The following is a 16,649-nucleotide window of genomic DNA, read 5'->3' as shown; positions in this document are numbered from 1 at the left end:
AAAATGAATATAAAATTAAAAACAAATAAACAAACATAATACATAGTAGCATGAAAAAAACCCAACCAAATTACATCTGAACCACAAAAAAAAATTGTGTAGTTTTTTTTTTACTTTGGAAAAATGTAAGTTAGCCAATGAACTGTGTCTTGTGGTATATTCACTGATGGAACTTGTAGCAAGATTATTTTTATATATACAAACATCAATATTTAAGAAAGATTTGGTATAGATTCATTACTTTAAATTCACTGTATAATTTTTTCGTATTATATCTATACGGTTTACGTAAATAAGTTTAAGAAGTGAGATTATAGTCTTTTTTTTACGAGGGTTCGCAACAGCAGAGGTCATATAAACCCTTAGGGTGCCGGTGTTTTTGAAAAAAAAAAAAAAAAAACATTTCTATGTCGGATTCGAAAGCAGGCCGCTGGATTCGAACCCGGGACCTTTACCTTACTGTGATGAGCGCCGTTTCAACGCCTAAATCGTTGAGGCCACGACACCCCCCCCCCATCCAGTCTTAGTGTAATATTTATTAGTACCTCCCCACAAAACAATATCATAAGCTTTTATGGATTATGCAAGAAAAAAATATATTGCCCTTAAGAGTTCAATTTTCATTAAGTTGCGTAAAATTCTAAATTTATAAAAGAGCTTTCTCAGACGGGCAACCAAAGAATCAATATGTAAAGTAAACCATTTATGTTTTAGTGGTCAATTGACAAAGTTACTTCTTTCAATTAATTCTTCTTTTTTTGTAAGGTCTTGGTTGAGATAAAAAAGTCAGTGTCACGAGCGGGATTCGAACCCATGACCTTCGGCTAAATACCACTTGAGCTATCGTGACTTCGATCCTCTCGGACATCAACTCTCCATCTCAACCTACATGCGAATCCTGATTGTACATTTTAAAATGGCAAAAAGAGGGAAAATTCGTTGTAGGTTGAGATAGAGAGTTGGTGTCCGAGAGGATCGAAGTCACGATAGCTCAAGTGTGGTAGCCATCGGCGTAATTAGCCGAAGGTCGTGGGTTCGAATCCCGCTCGTGATATCTCAACCAAGACCTTACATAAAAAGAACAATTAATTGAAAGATGTAAATTAAATCTCAAATTCGAATTCAATGTCACACCAGGATATCTAACACTGTAAGCAAAAGGGAAAGGCAAGAGAGGACAGATCATTATTATCACAAGTATGAAAAGCAAATTTTAAATTATTAGTATTTATTTTCTTTTTCAATCAACAAGAACCTTGGTTGTTCGTACACCCCGGCAAATTTGAGTAGCCTCCACCTCTTCTTCCCGTTTGGTGCGGAGGGTTCAGGTCTCTCTTCCAACTCTCCATATCACTTCAAATGGCAGGATATCGTAAGGATTAAAAAAAATCTTGGTAGTTTAAATATATATTTACAGAAAAACATGTGATAAATTAATTACAGATATTGACTGGTGTAAATTTTATATACATTATCACATTTTTTTAAAAACTTCGAATGCGTGGCAAGGAGTATGTCAATGAATAAATTTAAAATCCGCTCAGTCGGTTGTACGTCGTACTCAGTGTTATTACAACGAATCAAAAACATAAATAATTTATTCGGGATAATCGTATTATGTATAGAAATTTGTCTCATACAGACTTTTTATTCTTTTTCCCTCGTTTTTTCCTGTTCGAAGAGAGCAACTCGCACGCTTGTTGAATCTCGTAAAACATTTCCTGCGCTTTGACTTTTTCTTCGGCGTCTTTGACTTTGTCGGGATGGTACTTGACCGACAGTCTACGGCAAGTGGTGTTGATCTCAGTCTGGTTCGCTCCGGCCGAGAGGCCAAGCACCTAAGAAAAATATTTTCGATAAATTCCAGATCGGAAATGCACTGAGAAAAATTGCAAATGACAACTTTGCATTGAAAGAAGAATTATAATTGATTTTATTTCCTTGAAATTCATTAAATATTTATTTATAATGAAATAAATCGGCATTGATAAAATAATCAGTTCTTTTCTTCAAGGCTAACATAAGACATTTTAAATTGTATATTGTTCTACTAGTTTTTATCTTGAAATTGATAAGATAATATTCGATGGAATATTGTTAAAAATAAATGCTCATAAGTGTAAAAAAAAATGTTACGAACTTACATTAAATGCGTTTTGTTCGCCCAGAGGATCCAATAGTTCGATGACCTTTTTCAGGATTTCATCCCATCCGTGCGTATTGCCGTAGTTGTAGATGTCCAAAAGGCTTTGGCTCAAGTCGTTCCACCACGGAGAAGTGAAGAAATGGTGAATCGCTTCCCTTATAGGAATCTCGTTGTCTTCGTCGTCTGTGATCGAAGCGTTGAAGTAAATGGAAGAAGTCCACAGCGCGAAGTAGACAGACAGGCATAGCAAGACGACCGATGCCCTCCTGTGACATTGCCAGTTACGTATTTCTTATCAAGACCGATTCACAATTTCATAAGTCATACCTAAAATATAACTAGTGTACCGCAGAAAGTTTTTTTGAGGCTTGATCTTTCTCTTCCACTGCTTCGACTTCATTTCAAAGGCGTATGTACTAGCCATGGTCATAAGTGTGAACGACCAATCTTCATTATAATATAAATAAAGCGGGTAAAAACCATATGCAGCAAGTAGCGGCCACTTAATAGATCCCTCCTCATGTCCTATATTTCCAACTGACCATACACCTTAAAAAAAAGTATATTAAAAATACACAAACTTGACAAGATAAGACGGTATACCACAGACTTCTTAATAATAAAATGTTATTATTGTTCGTTGTACTTTATTACATATTACTAATTAACTTCCTTGGCTCCATATAGAGAGCTTGTAGGAATGCCACTCGATATAATTGTACACGTGCACGACATCGAGTTTTTTGTTCCTTTCCCCATTTTTAGAGGTAATAGGACTGTTTTAACTGTGTACAATACTTATAAATGTCTTGGGTCTCTATGTATATTGAAATGGAATGTATTTATTAGCGTGAATGTGAAGTGACTGAATACTGAGTAACGACCCTCAATTAGCTTAGTTTATAATTTGTGTGGAGTGTGATGTAGTCCTTGATATTCCTCCATAGCCGATAGGTGGCCTAGAAGACGTGAAAGGTGCCATTCTTTGGCTCAACACAGGAGACGGGTCATCATCACTTGATTAAGAATAGGGCATGAGAGGTTGACACACGGACACTCACTTCTGGGCCAAAGAATCTGGGCGAAAGGTTGCTCGAATTGAAGGGTGCCAATCTTTGGCTCTATATAGAGAGGGTGTAAGATACCACCCGGTGTGAGTATTGTACATGAGGACGACAGCGATTATTTGGTTCGCCTTCCCAATTTTAGAGAAAACAGGACTGTCTTACTGTGTATAATACACAGTATAACACACTACAAAGATCTCATCTCTTGTCTCTCTATGTATATTGAGACTGAATGTATTTATTAGCGTGAGTAGTGTGGCAGAATACCGAGTACCCCATCGACCCTCAATTATGTGCGGAGTGTGATGGAATACTTGATATTCTTCCATAGCCGAAAGGTGGCCTAGAAGATGCGAAGAGTGCCATTCTTTGGCTCCACATAAAGAGCGTGTAGGAATGCCACCCGATATGAGAATTGTACATGTGGACGACAACGAGTATTTGGTTCCTCTGTTCCGATTTTCAGATAAAACAGGACTTTCTTACCGTATACACACTGTAAAGATAGAGATTTCGTTTTTTGTCTCTCTGTGTATATTGGAACTGAATGTATTTATTAGCGTGAATGTCTAGCGTGGCGGAATACTGAATATCCCATCTAATTGAGATTAGTATATTTATATAGTGTGAAGATTGTGATAGAGCACTATTTTTTCATAGTTGATAGGTGGCCTAGAAGACATGAAGGGTGCCATTATTTGGCTCCACACAGAGGACAGGTTATCCTCACCCGATTAAGAATAGGCCATGAGAGATTGACACACGGACGCTCACTTCTGGGCCAAAGCCCGTGAATCTGTCCGAAACGTTGCTTGAATTGAAGGGTGCCATTGTTTGGTACTACATAGAGAGGGTGTAGGAATATCACCCGATATGAGAATTGTACATGAAGTCGACAGCGAGTATTTGGTTCCCCTGTTCCGATTTTTAGAGAAAACAAGACTGTCTTACTGTGTGTAATGCAGTATAACTCACTATAAAGATAAATACATATCTCGTCTTTTATCTCTGTGTATATTGAGACTGAATGTATTTATTAGCGGGAGTTTGTTTTATGGCAGAATACTGAGTACCCATCGACCCTCAATTATGTGTGGATGTGATGGAGTACTTGATATTCTTCCATAGCCGACAGGCGGCATAATAAACGTGAAGTGTGTCATTCTTTATTTCTACATAAAGAGCGTGTAGGAATGCCACACGATGTGAGAATTGTACATGAGGACGACAGCGAATATTTGGTACCACCTTTCCGATTTTTGGAGGAAAAGGGCTGTTTTGGTGCGTATTGAGAGTGAAAGTATTTATTAGCGTTGTTATGAGAGAGACCGTAGGTAAACTGTTGAGAACCCAAACGACTCAATTAGATTATTTACGAAATATTTGTGATGGGTGATGGAGGAATATCAAATACTCCTCCACCCTGGGTGAATGAGTGGTTTTGAAAACTGATTGTTTTTGGGCTGAAATGACTCAGGGTGGCCCATTCTCGAGGCCTGCGGGAAGTTTCTTATAAATTGCACAAAATCTGGAATTGCCAGCTCGTTATTGAGTTATACATTATTAATGTAACACTGCCTATCCTCGCGGTTTCGGTCTTTGAGGCATATTTCAGCTTCTCACCGTCTTCAGCGATGCATCTGATCACGGTAAATGAAGATGGCAAGAAGCTAAAACACATCTGACAGACCAAAACTGCGATGACTGGCAGGCGGAAATGCCCAAACTAAAGGTTCTTCAACCCGGATGAGCTCTAGATGAAATCTCAGAATTGACCTGGTTTAGCTATTGATTGAAACAGTAATTTGAAAAAAAAAATCACTAAATGCAACATTATTATGTTTTTTCTGCAGGTGTAATTTTTTTTTAAGTTTTAATAAATTGATAGTTGAGTTCTTCTGATGCTATAGTGGAATACGTAAAATTTCTCTAGCAGGCAAGCTTGTAATAACAATAATAATAAATGAGTTTTATTACTTAACAATATGCAAAATAATTATATTGTTTAAACACTAAACAGTATAAAGTCTGTCCGCAAGACAAGCTTTTATAATTTTTCATTTGGGGTGTAGAATGCCAATGAATTTATCAAGTACTCTTAGTAAATAATTATCAATCGCTCTTATATATTGTTTTTATCATGACACTCAAAACCTGAACCAATGAATTAAGAAAAGAAAGTTATAAATATTTTTCATTCAAATTCGCGGACCGTCCAACCGACCATCATTGTGTAAGAAGCAAATTTAAAGATTGTTTGAACTTACCTAAAGCGATGCCCAATGGCACCAAATGGTACAGAAGATCGGTGTAAGGGTTGCTAAATTCTTCTTTTGGTATGGCCATGTGGATCATTGATCCCCAGATGTAAGCTGTGAAGACACAACCGCAGTTCCTCCATAAGGAGTAAGGTGGCTGTAAAAATTTTTTAAAATTAATTTTGTCCGTCAAGAAACTGGGAAAACGTGACACCTACAGATTTGCTATTTCTGACTTTATCGGAGAACTGGGACATGTAGTCGCTGTCGTGGTTGGCCGCTTTGACGTAGCTCGGAATGTAGAATAAATCCCTGAGCCACCCGGCTAGATAGCCGCCGAAGCTTGAGAACCATAGGAAGCCTTGGATGTCCCGGCCGAGGTAGAAATGGTGGAGGCCGAAGACTCCGAAGAACAACCAAAGGAAGTAGGTGACGAACAGACTCTTCTCGGGCATTTTTCGACCGCCGGACAGTGCACTAGTGAGCTGGCAGAGAGCCTGTCAAGTCTTGTTCGATAACGGTACTTATGAACGGGAATCTCCTACTCCAAGGCGGCCGTGCCACCACCACCTCGGGACCATGACGTCGATCGCAACCACTGAGCGAGACTCCGGTCTCCGGCCACCTTGCGGTACTCTGTATGACGACGCCATGTCATTGTCAAGTGTCAACTGTCAAGTGGCAACCACACTTCACTGAAGTGGTGACCGTGACTTTCCGATCATCGTACTGCCATCTAAACTTCTAAAATTTTCAAAACTAATCCGAAGAAATTTTCTTTGTGGAAGATAAGCAAAAGATATCCCGCAAAAAAATGTTTTTTAATTATAATAGCCTTTTATAGTGGCAATTGTCAGAAAACCACGATCCAATTAGGAAATTAATTTTCATTAATTAATACTAAGAAAAGGAGGAGCTTACCCCAATTACCCTGAGGTCTGTGGGTGTAAGAGGTGCATACTATCAACTGACGTTGTTACACTATCATTTTTTTAACTCCTACCATCATTATTGTACCCTTCTAGTTACTTACTCCCAACGTTAAATTTCCACCTTGCTGTTAGGATAAAAGGCAACCACCCATTCTGGAAAGTTACAAAATAAAATTATAGGGCTGCTACCTGAGGGCGTTTGTGGAGCTGTTCAAGTGGGCATGACAGGTGGCATCCAAACAAACAAATTTGAATGGACTGCTCGAAAGACTTAACTACTACCAGGACGTACACAATTAAACTGTGTGGTTCAACCAAGAGTTCCAACCTCCAAAGAATCAAGTCACTCCAGTCCTAAATCTTTGAATCACTGTACTTGCCCCACTTTATATCCAACCAGACCTGCAGATCCCACCATAAGTCAATGCAGACACTTCCATAGAAACCTGGACCCTCATCCCAACCACCTAAAGCGATGCAAAATGGAGGTTAAGACTCAGAAACTGTAACCTCGTGTACACATTAATACAACTAATCTGGAAGTCCGATATTCAACTGTTTGTGTCGAACCAAGCGTTCCAAACTCCAAATCCAGCCACTATAGTACTAAATTTTTTGAACTATTGCCAAAGCTCTTTAAATCACATCAACATAGACCTCCAAATTCATTTGTCCTCGAAAATAAAAGAAAACATGAATTCATAATTTAGAGCTTTAACCCAACTCCCAACATCTGCCCTAAACTCTTGATCTTCTTAAGACGCCTTAAGTGCCTAAGGCCTCATAATTTCCCCCCTGGTGAGTGTTGTTATAGGAAGAAATTGCTCAACTCACAATACACAAAAATTAATTTTTTCTGTTTAATTTATGACTAATGTATTTCAAGGAAAAAATAATTAACACAATTTTATTCAAATAAATTTATTTGTATCAAAAATAATATAACAAAAACAAGTTTTACATACTTTATATATTTACAATAGAAAGACAAATTAAACAGCCAGATAATTGACCTTTCAAATGCAATAATAACACTTCAAAAATAGATTTATTCATAAAAGATGTTTTATAAATATTTTCCGGTTCGACGATGGGCCCTGGTCAACAAATGCTAAAGAATTGACAATACCATTAATAAAAGTTTCACCGAGCACATGTCTCTTTGTACAGCTTAGGAAATAATCCTAAGCACACTTGAGCTTTTTCTTATTGTACTATTTTAATTTTATTTTAAAAACTCAGTTTCATTGTCATCTGGTGAAATAATAGAAATGCTAACAACTGATTTTGATTAAATAAGGCTAAATTTTGGCTAAATAAGTACGTTACAGTTGAAATCAACAGTCAATTTAAAAAAAAAAGAAAAAAATCGTAGAGCTTTTTAGTCACAAGTATTGCTCAATAAACTGAACCATTACAATAAAGGAACTTGTCATTAAAATCTAGCACCTCTGTTCTTCACATTGTCTAACGGTAAATAATCATTTTCAAAAAACGGCAACAACGCTCAACTCTTTAGTTGTAAAGAGATATATAAATAATCTTAAAAACAAATTGATTATTTTTATTAGAGATCAACTTCTAACTTTATATCGCTACTTTCAACAGAATTATCGGAATCAGAATCACCATCATCATCATCACTTGATGAGTCTTTTTCGTTATCACATGATGGATCGAAAGCAAACGGCATTGAAAAATAGCGTGTAAATGGTTTGGGCTCTGAATCTCTGTTGGTTTCTGATTGGGACTTTTCTTCAGACTTACCAACATCACTTGAAACTGGTGTTTGCTCGTTACCTGCTTCAGATTCTCTTCGTACCAACGCCTTCGCTTTCTTACGCTTCAGTATCAGAGGCTTTTGGTCCGTCTCGAGCAGCTTAGACTTAATTGTACGCGACTTATGCGGATACACACATGACTTACCTTTGGGACAGCTGCCCATTTCGGCGAATATCGGGCAAATGTATTCATGCCTCTTTGTGCACTGAAATTCCAAAACGTATGAATAAACAAATGTGAACGTTATCGCTTTGACTCACTTTGTAAACGTCGGCACAAAACCCCTGGAGAAAATATGTACAGACTGGGGCCTTTTCGTTCACTTTTATGTGCAAAAAGGGGCAGTCTTCTCGTTTGCACAGCCCGGCCAAGTAGTGCAAGCATGTCGGCATCTTCTCAGGCCTAACGTCATGAGACAGCAAGCAATCTTTATTACTGCACTCCCCTTGGAGCAATCTAAACATTATTACAAAAGGTATCAAATTCTAAACAAGAATAAAGAGAGAAAATAACTAAGACTTCTCCATTCTTTCTAATACTGTCTAAGTTTTAATTTACCCCTTCTACTAATTAGAAAGAGTAATCACTGAAAAAAACAACTAATGATTATTCCACAAAATGAATTTTCAATATGCAATAATTGCTGAATAAGTTCCATGGTTAATAAATCCAAGAAAAAATCCAGTTGATGATTTTGATTTTTTTTTTAATTTTAACGAGGGTTCGCAACAGCAGAGGTTATATCAGCCCTCAGGGTGCTAGTGCTTTTTGGGGGGGGAAAGAAAAAAAAGCCCATTTGTAAGTAAGTCCAGTGGCCCTGCATTTGAACCTGGGACCTTACTGTGATGAGCACCGTATCAACGCCTAAACTGTTGCAACCACCGACGTCCCAATATTGAATTTGACTTCCATAAAAGATTGATAAGGAAGACATGAACAGGATGTTTGTCGAACAAAATTTTCGGACAGACATAAGTACCAAAAAATACCAAAAAAGGAAAAGGGAAAGACCCGCCCGTTGATAACTGCACTTCTGGTACACTGATGGATCTGGAAGGCAAGAAAGGGGGCAGGAGGGTTCGACACAAACCAAATACTCAGAACCATGGGAAAGTATGCCAGTATCTTCCAGGCCGAAGTCCACGAAAGAAGTGCTGAGTTCAATGAACAAAGGGTACAAAAACAAAAACATGTCAGAAAGGAAGCCATCAGTGCACTAAGCTCAAACATTATCAACTATTGTAAAATTAAATTAAATAAATTATGATTAGAAAATAAAATTAATTCTCTGCTGGGACCCAGGAAATATAGAAGTAGATGGAAACAAGAGAGCAGGCTGCTATACTGCTGAGATTTTCAGCCCATCGGTATGGAGTGACAGGACAATACGAAACTTGGAAATGGCAGAATTCACTCACAAGAAACAATACAAGAGGTTTCGAGTGAGTTTCATAAGGAAAGAAGCAACAGAATGCTTCGAAGGAAGCAGGAAAAATAGAACACTGTGGACTGAACAAGCATTTCAGGAAGATTAGTATAAACCAACATGTTCAGATTCTGCAAGGAAGCAGAAGACACCAACGCACCTACTAGTCTTGTTAGAAACAAAGACAGGTCGAAAAGGAGGAAACAGTGGAATTCACTCATTGGACACAAACAAACCAAGAATCTTCCAGTGAGAACGAAAGAAGTAACAGAATGCATCAGAAGAAGCAGGAAAAACTGAATCCTAATGGGACAATGCAAAGTGAATAGGCAATGTGGTACATGCAGATTTTCCAAGGAATCAGAAGAGACACCAATGCACCTTTTAACAAACTGTGGTTACACTTACTGCTTTCACCCCGAATATTATATCTATAAATTCACTAATTTCGTGGTCCGCTTGACAAATTAATATATTACAATTAATTAAGGTTTTTAGTTGAGAAAAAAAGTCAATGGCACGAGCGGGATTCGAACCCACGACCTTCGGCTAGATACACCGCTGCTCTACTACTTGAGGTATCGTGACCTCGATCCACTCGGACACCAACTTCCTATCTCAACCCCACCTTTTGAATTTTCCCTCCTTTTTCCCATTTTTCAAATGTGTAATCGGATTGGATTATATCTATACCTACACATTAGATAAATCCCATAAAAATCATAAAAAAATAAATAAATAGAAGGAATAATATTTGTACATTCACTGTACATAAATTATACAGTATTCTGGCCTAGTATTCAAGTGGTATGTATATTTATCATAATATTCAGCCAAAGCAAATTCCTTTCACCTATTGTTTTTATAATAGAACTCACCTCCTGCAAATTGCCACATATTTTGGGTCATGGATCTTTGTGCATGTGCCCTTGTCCTTCCCTTTGCACCTTCCGAATCTGTTGAAAAACGCGCAATGCTGATTGTTCTTCCTCAGCAACTTGGTCAGGTTGTGGATAATGCGTCTATTCCTTAACCTAAAGTGTTAAAAGAAATTTAAAGAACCTAAAGTCCACCTGTTACTTAAAGTTTTCCATTTAACATACTGATTTTGCTTCGCATGCTTGCTTCCAATTTTCCCTGCCGGCTCTTTAGCTTTGTGTTTCCAAAACGAGTGATTACTAGCAGACTTATTTTTAAGACTTGTGTTAAGCCATGTGAGATCAAGGATCGACATTTTCGGTACGTTAGTTCTGACTTGTCTTCTGTTTTCGATGTGCTGTTGCAATACAGATTTCCTTATAAGTTTCGTCGTGCTTACTCTGCTGAACTCTCCGCTTGATGTGGAATTGCTAGCCAATGAAATATCTTTCTTTGATGTGCGATTCGTCCTTATTACTTTGTACCGAGTAACAAGAGACCTTCTCAACTGAGGCTTACCGGCTTGCTTTTTACTTTTTTCAATTTTCGCCTTCAAGATTGACCTTCTGATTATCTTCCGAGCATTGATCCTCTTAAATTCAGATGATACTTTTTTTTCAATTTTACGAGTGTAAATTGAATTGTACTCAGCTTTGTTCAGAGGAGTGGTTTTTCTTATTGAATATTTTGTTTTGAGTTTCACTCCTTGTAACTGTCCTGGGTTTTTGTTTTCAACCACAGTCCTGTTTATATATTTGTATTTTGAAGGCCCTGTTTTGTTGGGTGCTATGGAAGGTATGTTTTCTCCTGGAGGAAGCTTCGTGCCATGCGCATTCTGATACAAAGAATTTTGCAGGACTAAGTGTTTTGTAGGATCAGGTACAGATTTAGCTAGTCGAATATTTGTATTTGTATCGACTAAAAAATTCCTATTGACATGTATCACAGAGGGCTGCTTAATACTAGAAGAGGAGTGCAAGTACGTCGGATTTATGTGAATGTTTTCCATTTTACCGCTTTCACCCGGATACTTGGTAACTTGGCATTGCAAGAACTTCGGATTGTAATAAATTTTGTTCTCACTTTTCTTAACCAACTTTTTACCCAGATTCGAGCTTTCATAATTAGCAGTTACAAACTTCTCCTTGTTAATTAGCAGGTTTCTGCTACAGAGAGGATTCACGTGGATATTTTTGGGAAAAACCCCTGATTGGCTAAATTTATAATTCGCTTCTGGACTATTTACGACGACATTGCTCGGAATCTGGTACCTATACCGGGATTCTATAAAAATAACGTTTACTATTAAATTATTAAATATATTTAAAAAAATGGTTTATCCCAAGAAGTTCTACTTCAAAGCCCACTACTTACGATACTCAGCATCACCTGCTTGGGAATCATCAGCCATTCGCATAACCTGAAATAGTCAATTAAATGTTACTATGATACAAAATCTTATTGACCTGAGTACTTTGATAAATATATGAAAACTATTTTTTAAAATAATTTATTTAAAGGCTACACAAACCAAAATACAAATAACAAATATGTGTTTTTTCTCACAAACACAGATAATTAAGAGACCAGCCAATGCTGACACTCAATACGAGGCATTAAGGGGTGAGGAGATCTCAAAATCAATTAAGGCCAATTCAGTTCTTAGAAAGGAAGGTGAAGACATGGTTTGGGAAGAATGGTTAGGATGGTTGGTATTGAATTTTTGGAAGCATTGGACAAAAGGCTATTGAGGTCATGGATAGTGACGTGGTAAGGAGCTTTGACTATTTGAGCGCTTTCAATTAAAAAAATTGGATGCAGAGGGACCTTGGCAGAACCCCACAGTTCTACTTCGTACGTCTAAAATGGTCGTAGAAATGCATCGTATTGTGTTAGATGGTTTCGATGTTCACAACTACATCCTAAAATTCTTTGTAGCTGTCAGTCTTCTGTTAAGTCAGTTGTATCTTACGTTTTTGAGGATTCCGTGTGAATCTGCTGTGTAGATATAGTCCTAGGTATTTGACTTAAGTGGAAGTCAGTAGCTCCTTGTTGTTTATGTACAGAGGAAGGCAAAACTGTCTTTTCCTCTACTTGAGAGTGTTTATTGTCTTTTTTATGTTTTGTATCATTTTCCTTCCTTTTTGTGCTTTTGCTAGAAGATAAATTTTACCCAGGACAAGAACTTGAATTACTAGATAAACCCCCATGCCCTCTTTTTCACGCTATCACCAGTTTTTTCCCCATTAATCATAAAATTTCTGCATTTTGGATAGATGTAATTAAAGAAAAGAGTACACCACAAGAAAGCTTACTAAACAAATTATGAATGAACTTATGAATTTTATGAAATAAATTACAAAAAACTTAGTTTTGCCAAGCTCTATCATAAATTTTTCCAACAAGATTGCAGTCTTTTTTTTTTTTACTAATTTTAAATAGTCTTTGCCAAAATTACAATGTGTTTTATATCATTTTCCTTCCTTTTTGTGTTTTTTTTTTTTTTTATTAAGTTTAAGTTGGGGGATAAATTTTGCCCAGGACAAGAAGTTGAATTACTAGATAAACCCCCATGTCCTCTTTTTCACACGTCGCCTCCTTTTTTTCCCCATTTATCATAAAATGTCTGCATTTTGGCTCAATGTAATTAAAGAAAAGGGTATACCACAAGAAAGCTTACTAAACAAAGAAGAAAAATTGCAATTGAAAAATGGTAAAAAGGAGGGAAAATTCAAAAGGTGTGGTTGAGATGGGAAGTTGATGTCCGAGTAGATCGAGTTCACGATAGCTCAAGTGGTAGAGCAGCGGCCGAAGGTCGTGGGTTCGAGTCCCGCTCGTGCCATTGACTTTTTTTATCTCAACTAAAACCCTTAATTAATTGTCATGTATTAATTGGTCAAGCGGACCACGAAACTAGTGAACTAAACAAAGAAGTTGTTATGAATTTTGCCAAGCTCTATCTTAAATTTTTTCCAACAAGATTGCATGTCTTTTTTTTTACTAATTTTAAATTAAGCAGTTGTTGAAATATTTAGGTTTTTTAATTTTTTATTTTATTTTTTTGTAAATCTCAAAAGGTTCCTTTTTAATGTAAATTTAACACTTTTGAATTCTTTTTTTTTTATTTTTCCAAAAATGTATAAATCTAGGGCTACAAGTAGGTGTATGATGAAAACCGTAGATACGTGGAAAAAACATAAAACGTTGAATATATGCAAATGGTTTTTTGATGGTGACCACCCAGATTTTGTGGAATTCCATAATAGAATGATGGGTTGGAAGTAAATAGTCTTTGCCACAATTACAATGTGTTTTCTATCATTGTTCTTCCTTATTGTGCTTTTTTTAAAAGTTTAAGTTGGGAGATAAATTTTGCCCACAACAAGATGTTTAATTACTAGATAAACCCCCATGACCTCTTTTTCACACGTCGCCCCCTTTTTCTCCTCAATTTTTTTTTTTTTTTTTTTTTTTGTAAATCTCAAAAGGTTCCTTTTTAATGAAAATTTAACACTCGTTTGAATGTTTTTTTTTATTTTTCCAAAAATATATAAATCTAGGGCTACAAGTAGGTGTATGATGAAAACCATAGATACGTGGAAAAAACATAAAAAGTTGAATATATGCGAATGGTTTTTTTGATGATGTCCACCCAGATTTTGTGGAATTCCATAATAAGATGATGGGATAGAAATAGTCTTTGCCACAATTACAATGTGTTCTATATCATTTTCCTTCCTTATTGTGCTTTTTTTTTAAGTTTAAGTTGGGAGATAAATTTTGCCCAAGACAAGAAGTTGAATTACTAGATAAATCCCCATGACCTCTTTTTCACACCGTCGCCCCCTTTTTTTCCCCATTTATCATAAAATATCTGCATTTTGGTTCAATGTAATTAAAAAAAAGAGTATACCGCAAAAACACTTACTAAACAAAGTTTTTATGATTTTTGCCAAGCTCTATCATAAATTTTTCCAACGAGATAGCAACATTTTTTTACTTACTTTAAATTTAGCAGTTTTAAAAATATTTTAGTATTTTTTACCCAAAATTAAATTGGAAGACCTCAAAGGGTGCCTTCTTAATGTAAATTTAACGTTCTTTTCAATATTTTTTTATTTATTTCTCCAAAAATGGATAATTCAAGGGCTACAAGTAGATTTATGGCAAAAATTGTAGATACTTGAAAAAACCAAAACGTTGAGTACGTGCAAATGGTTTTTTGATGGTGTCTACCCAGATTTTGTGGAACTCCATAATAAGATGAAGGGATGGAAATAGTTTTTGGCACAATTACAATGTGTTCTATATCATTTTCTTCCTTTCTGTGCTTTTTTTTTTAAGTTTAAGTTGGGAGATAAATTTTGCCCAAGACAAGAAGTTGAATTACTAGATAAATCCCCATGACCTCTTTTTCACACCGTCGCCCCCTTTTTTACCCCATTTATCATAAAATTTCTGCATTTTGGTTCAATGTAATTAAAAGAAAAAAGGGAGACTGCAAAAAAACTTATTAAACAAAGAAGTTTTTATGAATTTTGCCAAGCTCATAAATTTCATAAATCATAAATTTTTCCAACGCAACATTTTTTTTACTTATTTTAAATTTAGCAGGTTTGGAATAATTAGTGTTTTTTTAAATCTCAAAGGGTGCCTTCTTAATGTAAATTTAACGTTCTTTTCAATATTTTTTTTATTTATTTCTCCAAAAATGTATAATTCAAGGGCTACAGATAGATTTATGGCAAAAATTGTAGATACTTGAAAAAAACAAAACGTTGAGTACGTGCAAATGGTTTTTTGATGGTGTCTACCCAGGTTTTGTGGAACTCCATACTAAGATGACAGATTGGAAATAGACTTTGCCACAATAGGCAGGCTATTGTGGAAAAGACTATTGCCGACGAGTTCCAAAGGGTTGAGCATCTGACCGTGGCTCGTGCGAACTTTTTTGTCGCATTTGAGGTGTAGAAGCACCCGACGAACACAGTCGTACAAATAGCGAATCACCCCCTGTATAACAACAGCCACTCGGACATGATATCAAATCAAACAAGTTCAAAATTTCTCAAAATTATTCCTTTTTCACCTTGCGTTATAAAAAAATAGTACATGAACAGCGGGATAATTAATTACAACAACTAAAAATGATGACATTTGGAATACTCACGGTTAAAACAAAATGGTAAACCTAGCTATATATATTGAAAACCCTCAAAAGGCTTATTAGTGAATGACTAAGCAGAAAAAAAAAGAAACACTTCAAAAACAATAATCATATGGCATGAATGCCATGATAATAATTATTTTATGTTTTCTTATGTGTCTTGTTCTTATCTTACATTACATTGAAGCAACAAAAAATTAAATTAATAATAATCTAAGAGTAAAAATATTGCTTTATGGTCAAAGATCAGAGAAACCACTTACTCGAATTATAACAACATTCGTTGAAATGAAAAACAGAAATATTCAATTCAAAAAAAATTTCCAAGATAGGTTAAATGGATTTAAATCAGTTGGCGTTTGCTCAAAGTTAAAAACTTGATTTTCACGTTGTTTGGAAAAAAAACTGATTTTATTGAATGCTAGAAACCTACCTGATTTGGGACGAAGGTAGCCCTAAAAGGGAAGTACTGAGCAGTCGTGACATCACGTATGACACAGTCAAAGGAAAGAAACGCAGGCCAAGTGTTTAAGAATTTAGGAATTAAAAAAAAAAAAAAATCACATCCTCAATAAAAAATAAAAGTTCTATTTCCAAGAGAACAGTAATGATTTTGATGATAATGAAATTTAATGAATTTAATTTAATGAATCAAATTGAATCTTTTAAATTAAAAATCAAATTATTTTTTTTTAAACTCATGTTTGAAAATTTTTCCAAAGAAATTGAATTTTAGCCAAATCATATTGAATTTTCTTTCAGCAAATCAAATTAAAATTCTTCCAGATGGCACTTTATGGAAATCCAATTAGTACTTTCCTAATAAAATTTAAACGTTTAGATTAAAAATCAAATTGATTTTTTTTGTAAATCAAATGATTGGTAGTAGTTTCAAAATGAAAATTTTCGAAAAAATGTACTTTTATCCGAATCACGTTGAATTTTCTTTCCGA

General features: G+C 35.7%; 2 protein-coding genes across 2 annotated transcripts; both read right to left on the bottom strand.

Moving 5' to 3' along the window:
* Window positions 1–1,423: 1,423 nt before the first annotated feature.
* LOC106673805 (dnaJ homolog subfamily C member 22) lies at window positions 1,424–6,075 on the bottom strand. The gene is made up of 5 exons (XM_014406088.2): window positions 5,690–6,075; window positions 5,481–5,628; window positions 2,494–2,695; window positions 2,145–2,412; window positions 1,424–1,838 (listed from the first exon to the last, which is right to left on the bottom strand). The coding sequence occupies exons 1-5, from the start codon at window positions 5,924–5,926 to the stop codon at window positions 1,635–1,637; spliced, it is 1,059 nt and encodes a 352-aa protein (XP_014261574.1). The 5' UTR covers window positions 5,927–6,075; the 3' UTR covers window positions 1,424–1,634.
* A 1,866-nt stretch (window positions 6,076–7,941) lies between these two features.
* LOC106673802 (zinc finger CCCH domain-containing protein 3) lies at window positions 7,942–16,254 on the bottom strand. The gene is made up of 6 exons (XM_014406085.2): window positions 16,130–16,254; window positions 11,904–11,949; window positions 10,715–11,813; window positions 10,490–10,645; window positions 8,446–8,641; window positions 7,942–8,390 (listed from the first exon to the last, which is right to left on the bottom strand). Exons 2-6 carry the CDS (start codon window positions 11,944–11,946, stop codon window positions 7,971–7,973), a joined length of 1,914 nt encoding a protein of 637 aa, XP_014261571.1. The 5' UTR covers window positions 11,947–11,949; window positions 16,130–16,254; the 3' UTR covers window positions 7,942–7,970.
* Between the last annotated feature and the right edge of the window lie 395 nt (window positions 16,255–16,649).

The sequence above is a fragment of the Cimex lectularius genome, unplaced genomic scaffold (assembly GCF_000648675.2).
Source record: "Cimex lectularius strain Harlan isolate CLEC.00 unplaced genomic scaffold, Clec_2.1 scaffold42, whole genome shotgun sequence".
Classification (NCBI taxonomy): domain Eukaryota; kingdom Metazoa; phylum Arthropoda; class Insecta; order Hemiptera; family Cimicidae; genus Cimex; species Cimex lectularius.
Note: the sequence above shows the minus strand (reverse complement) of the source record. Positions and strands in the feature narration are given on the sequence as shown.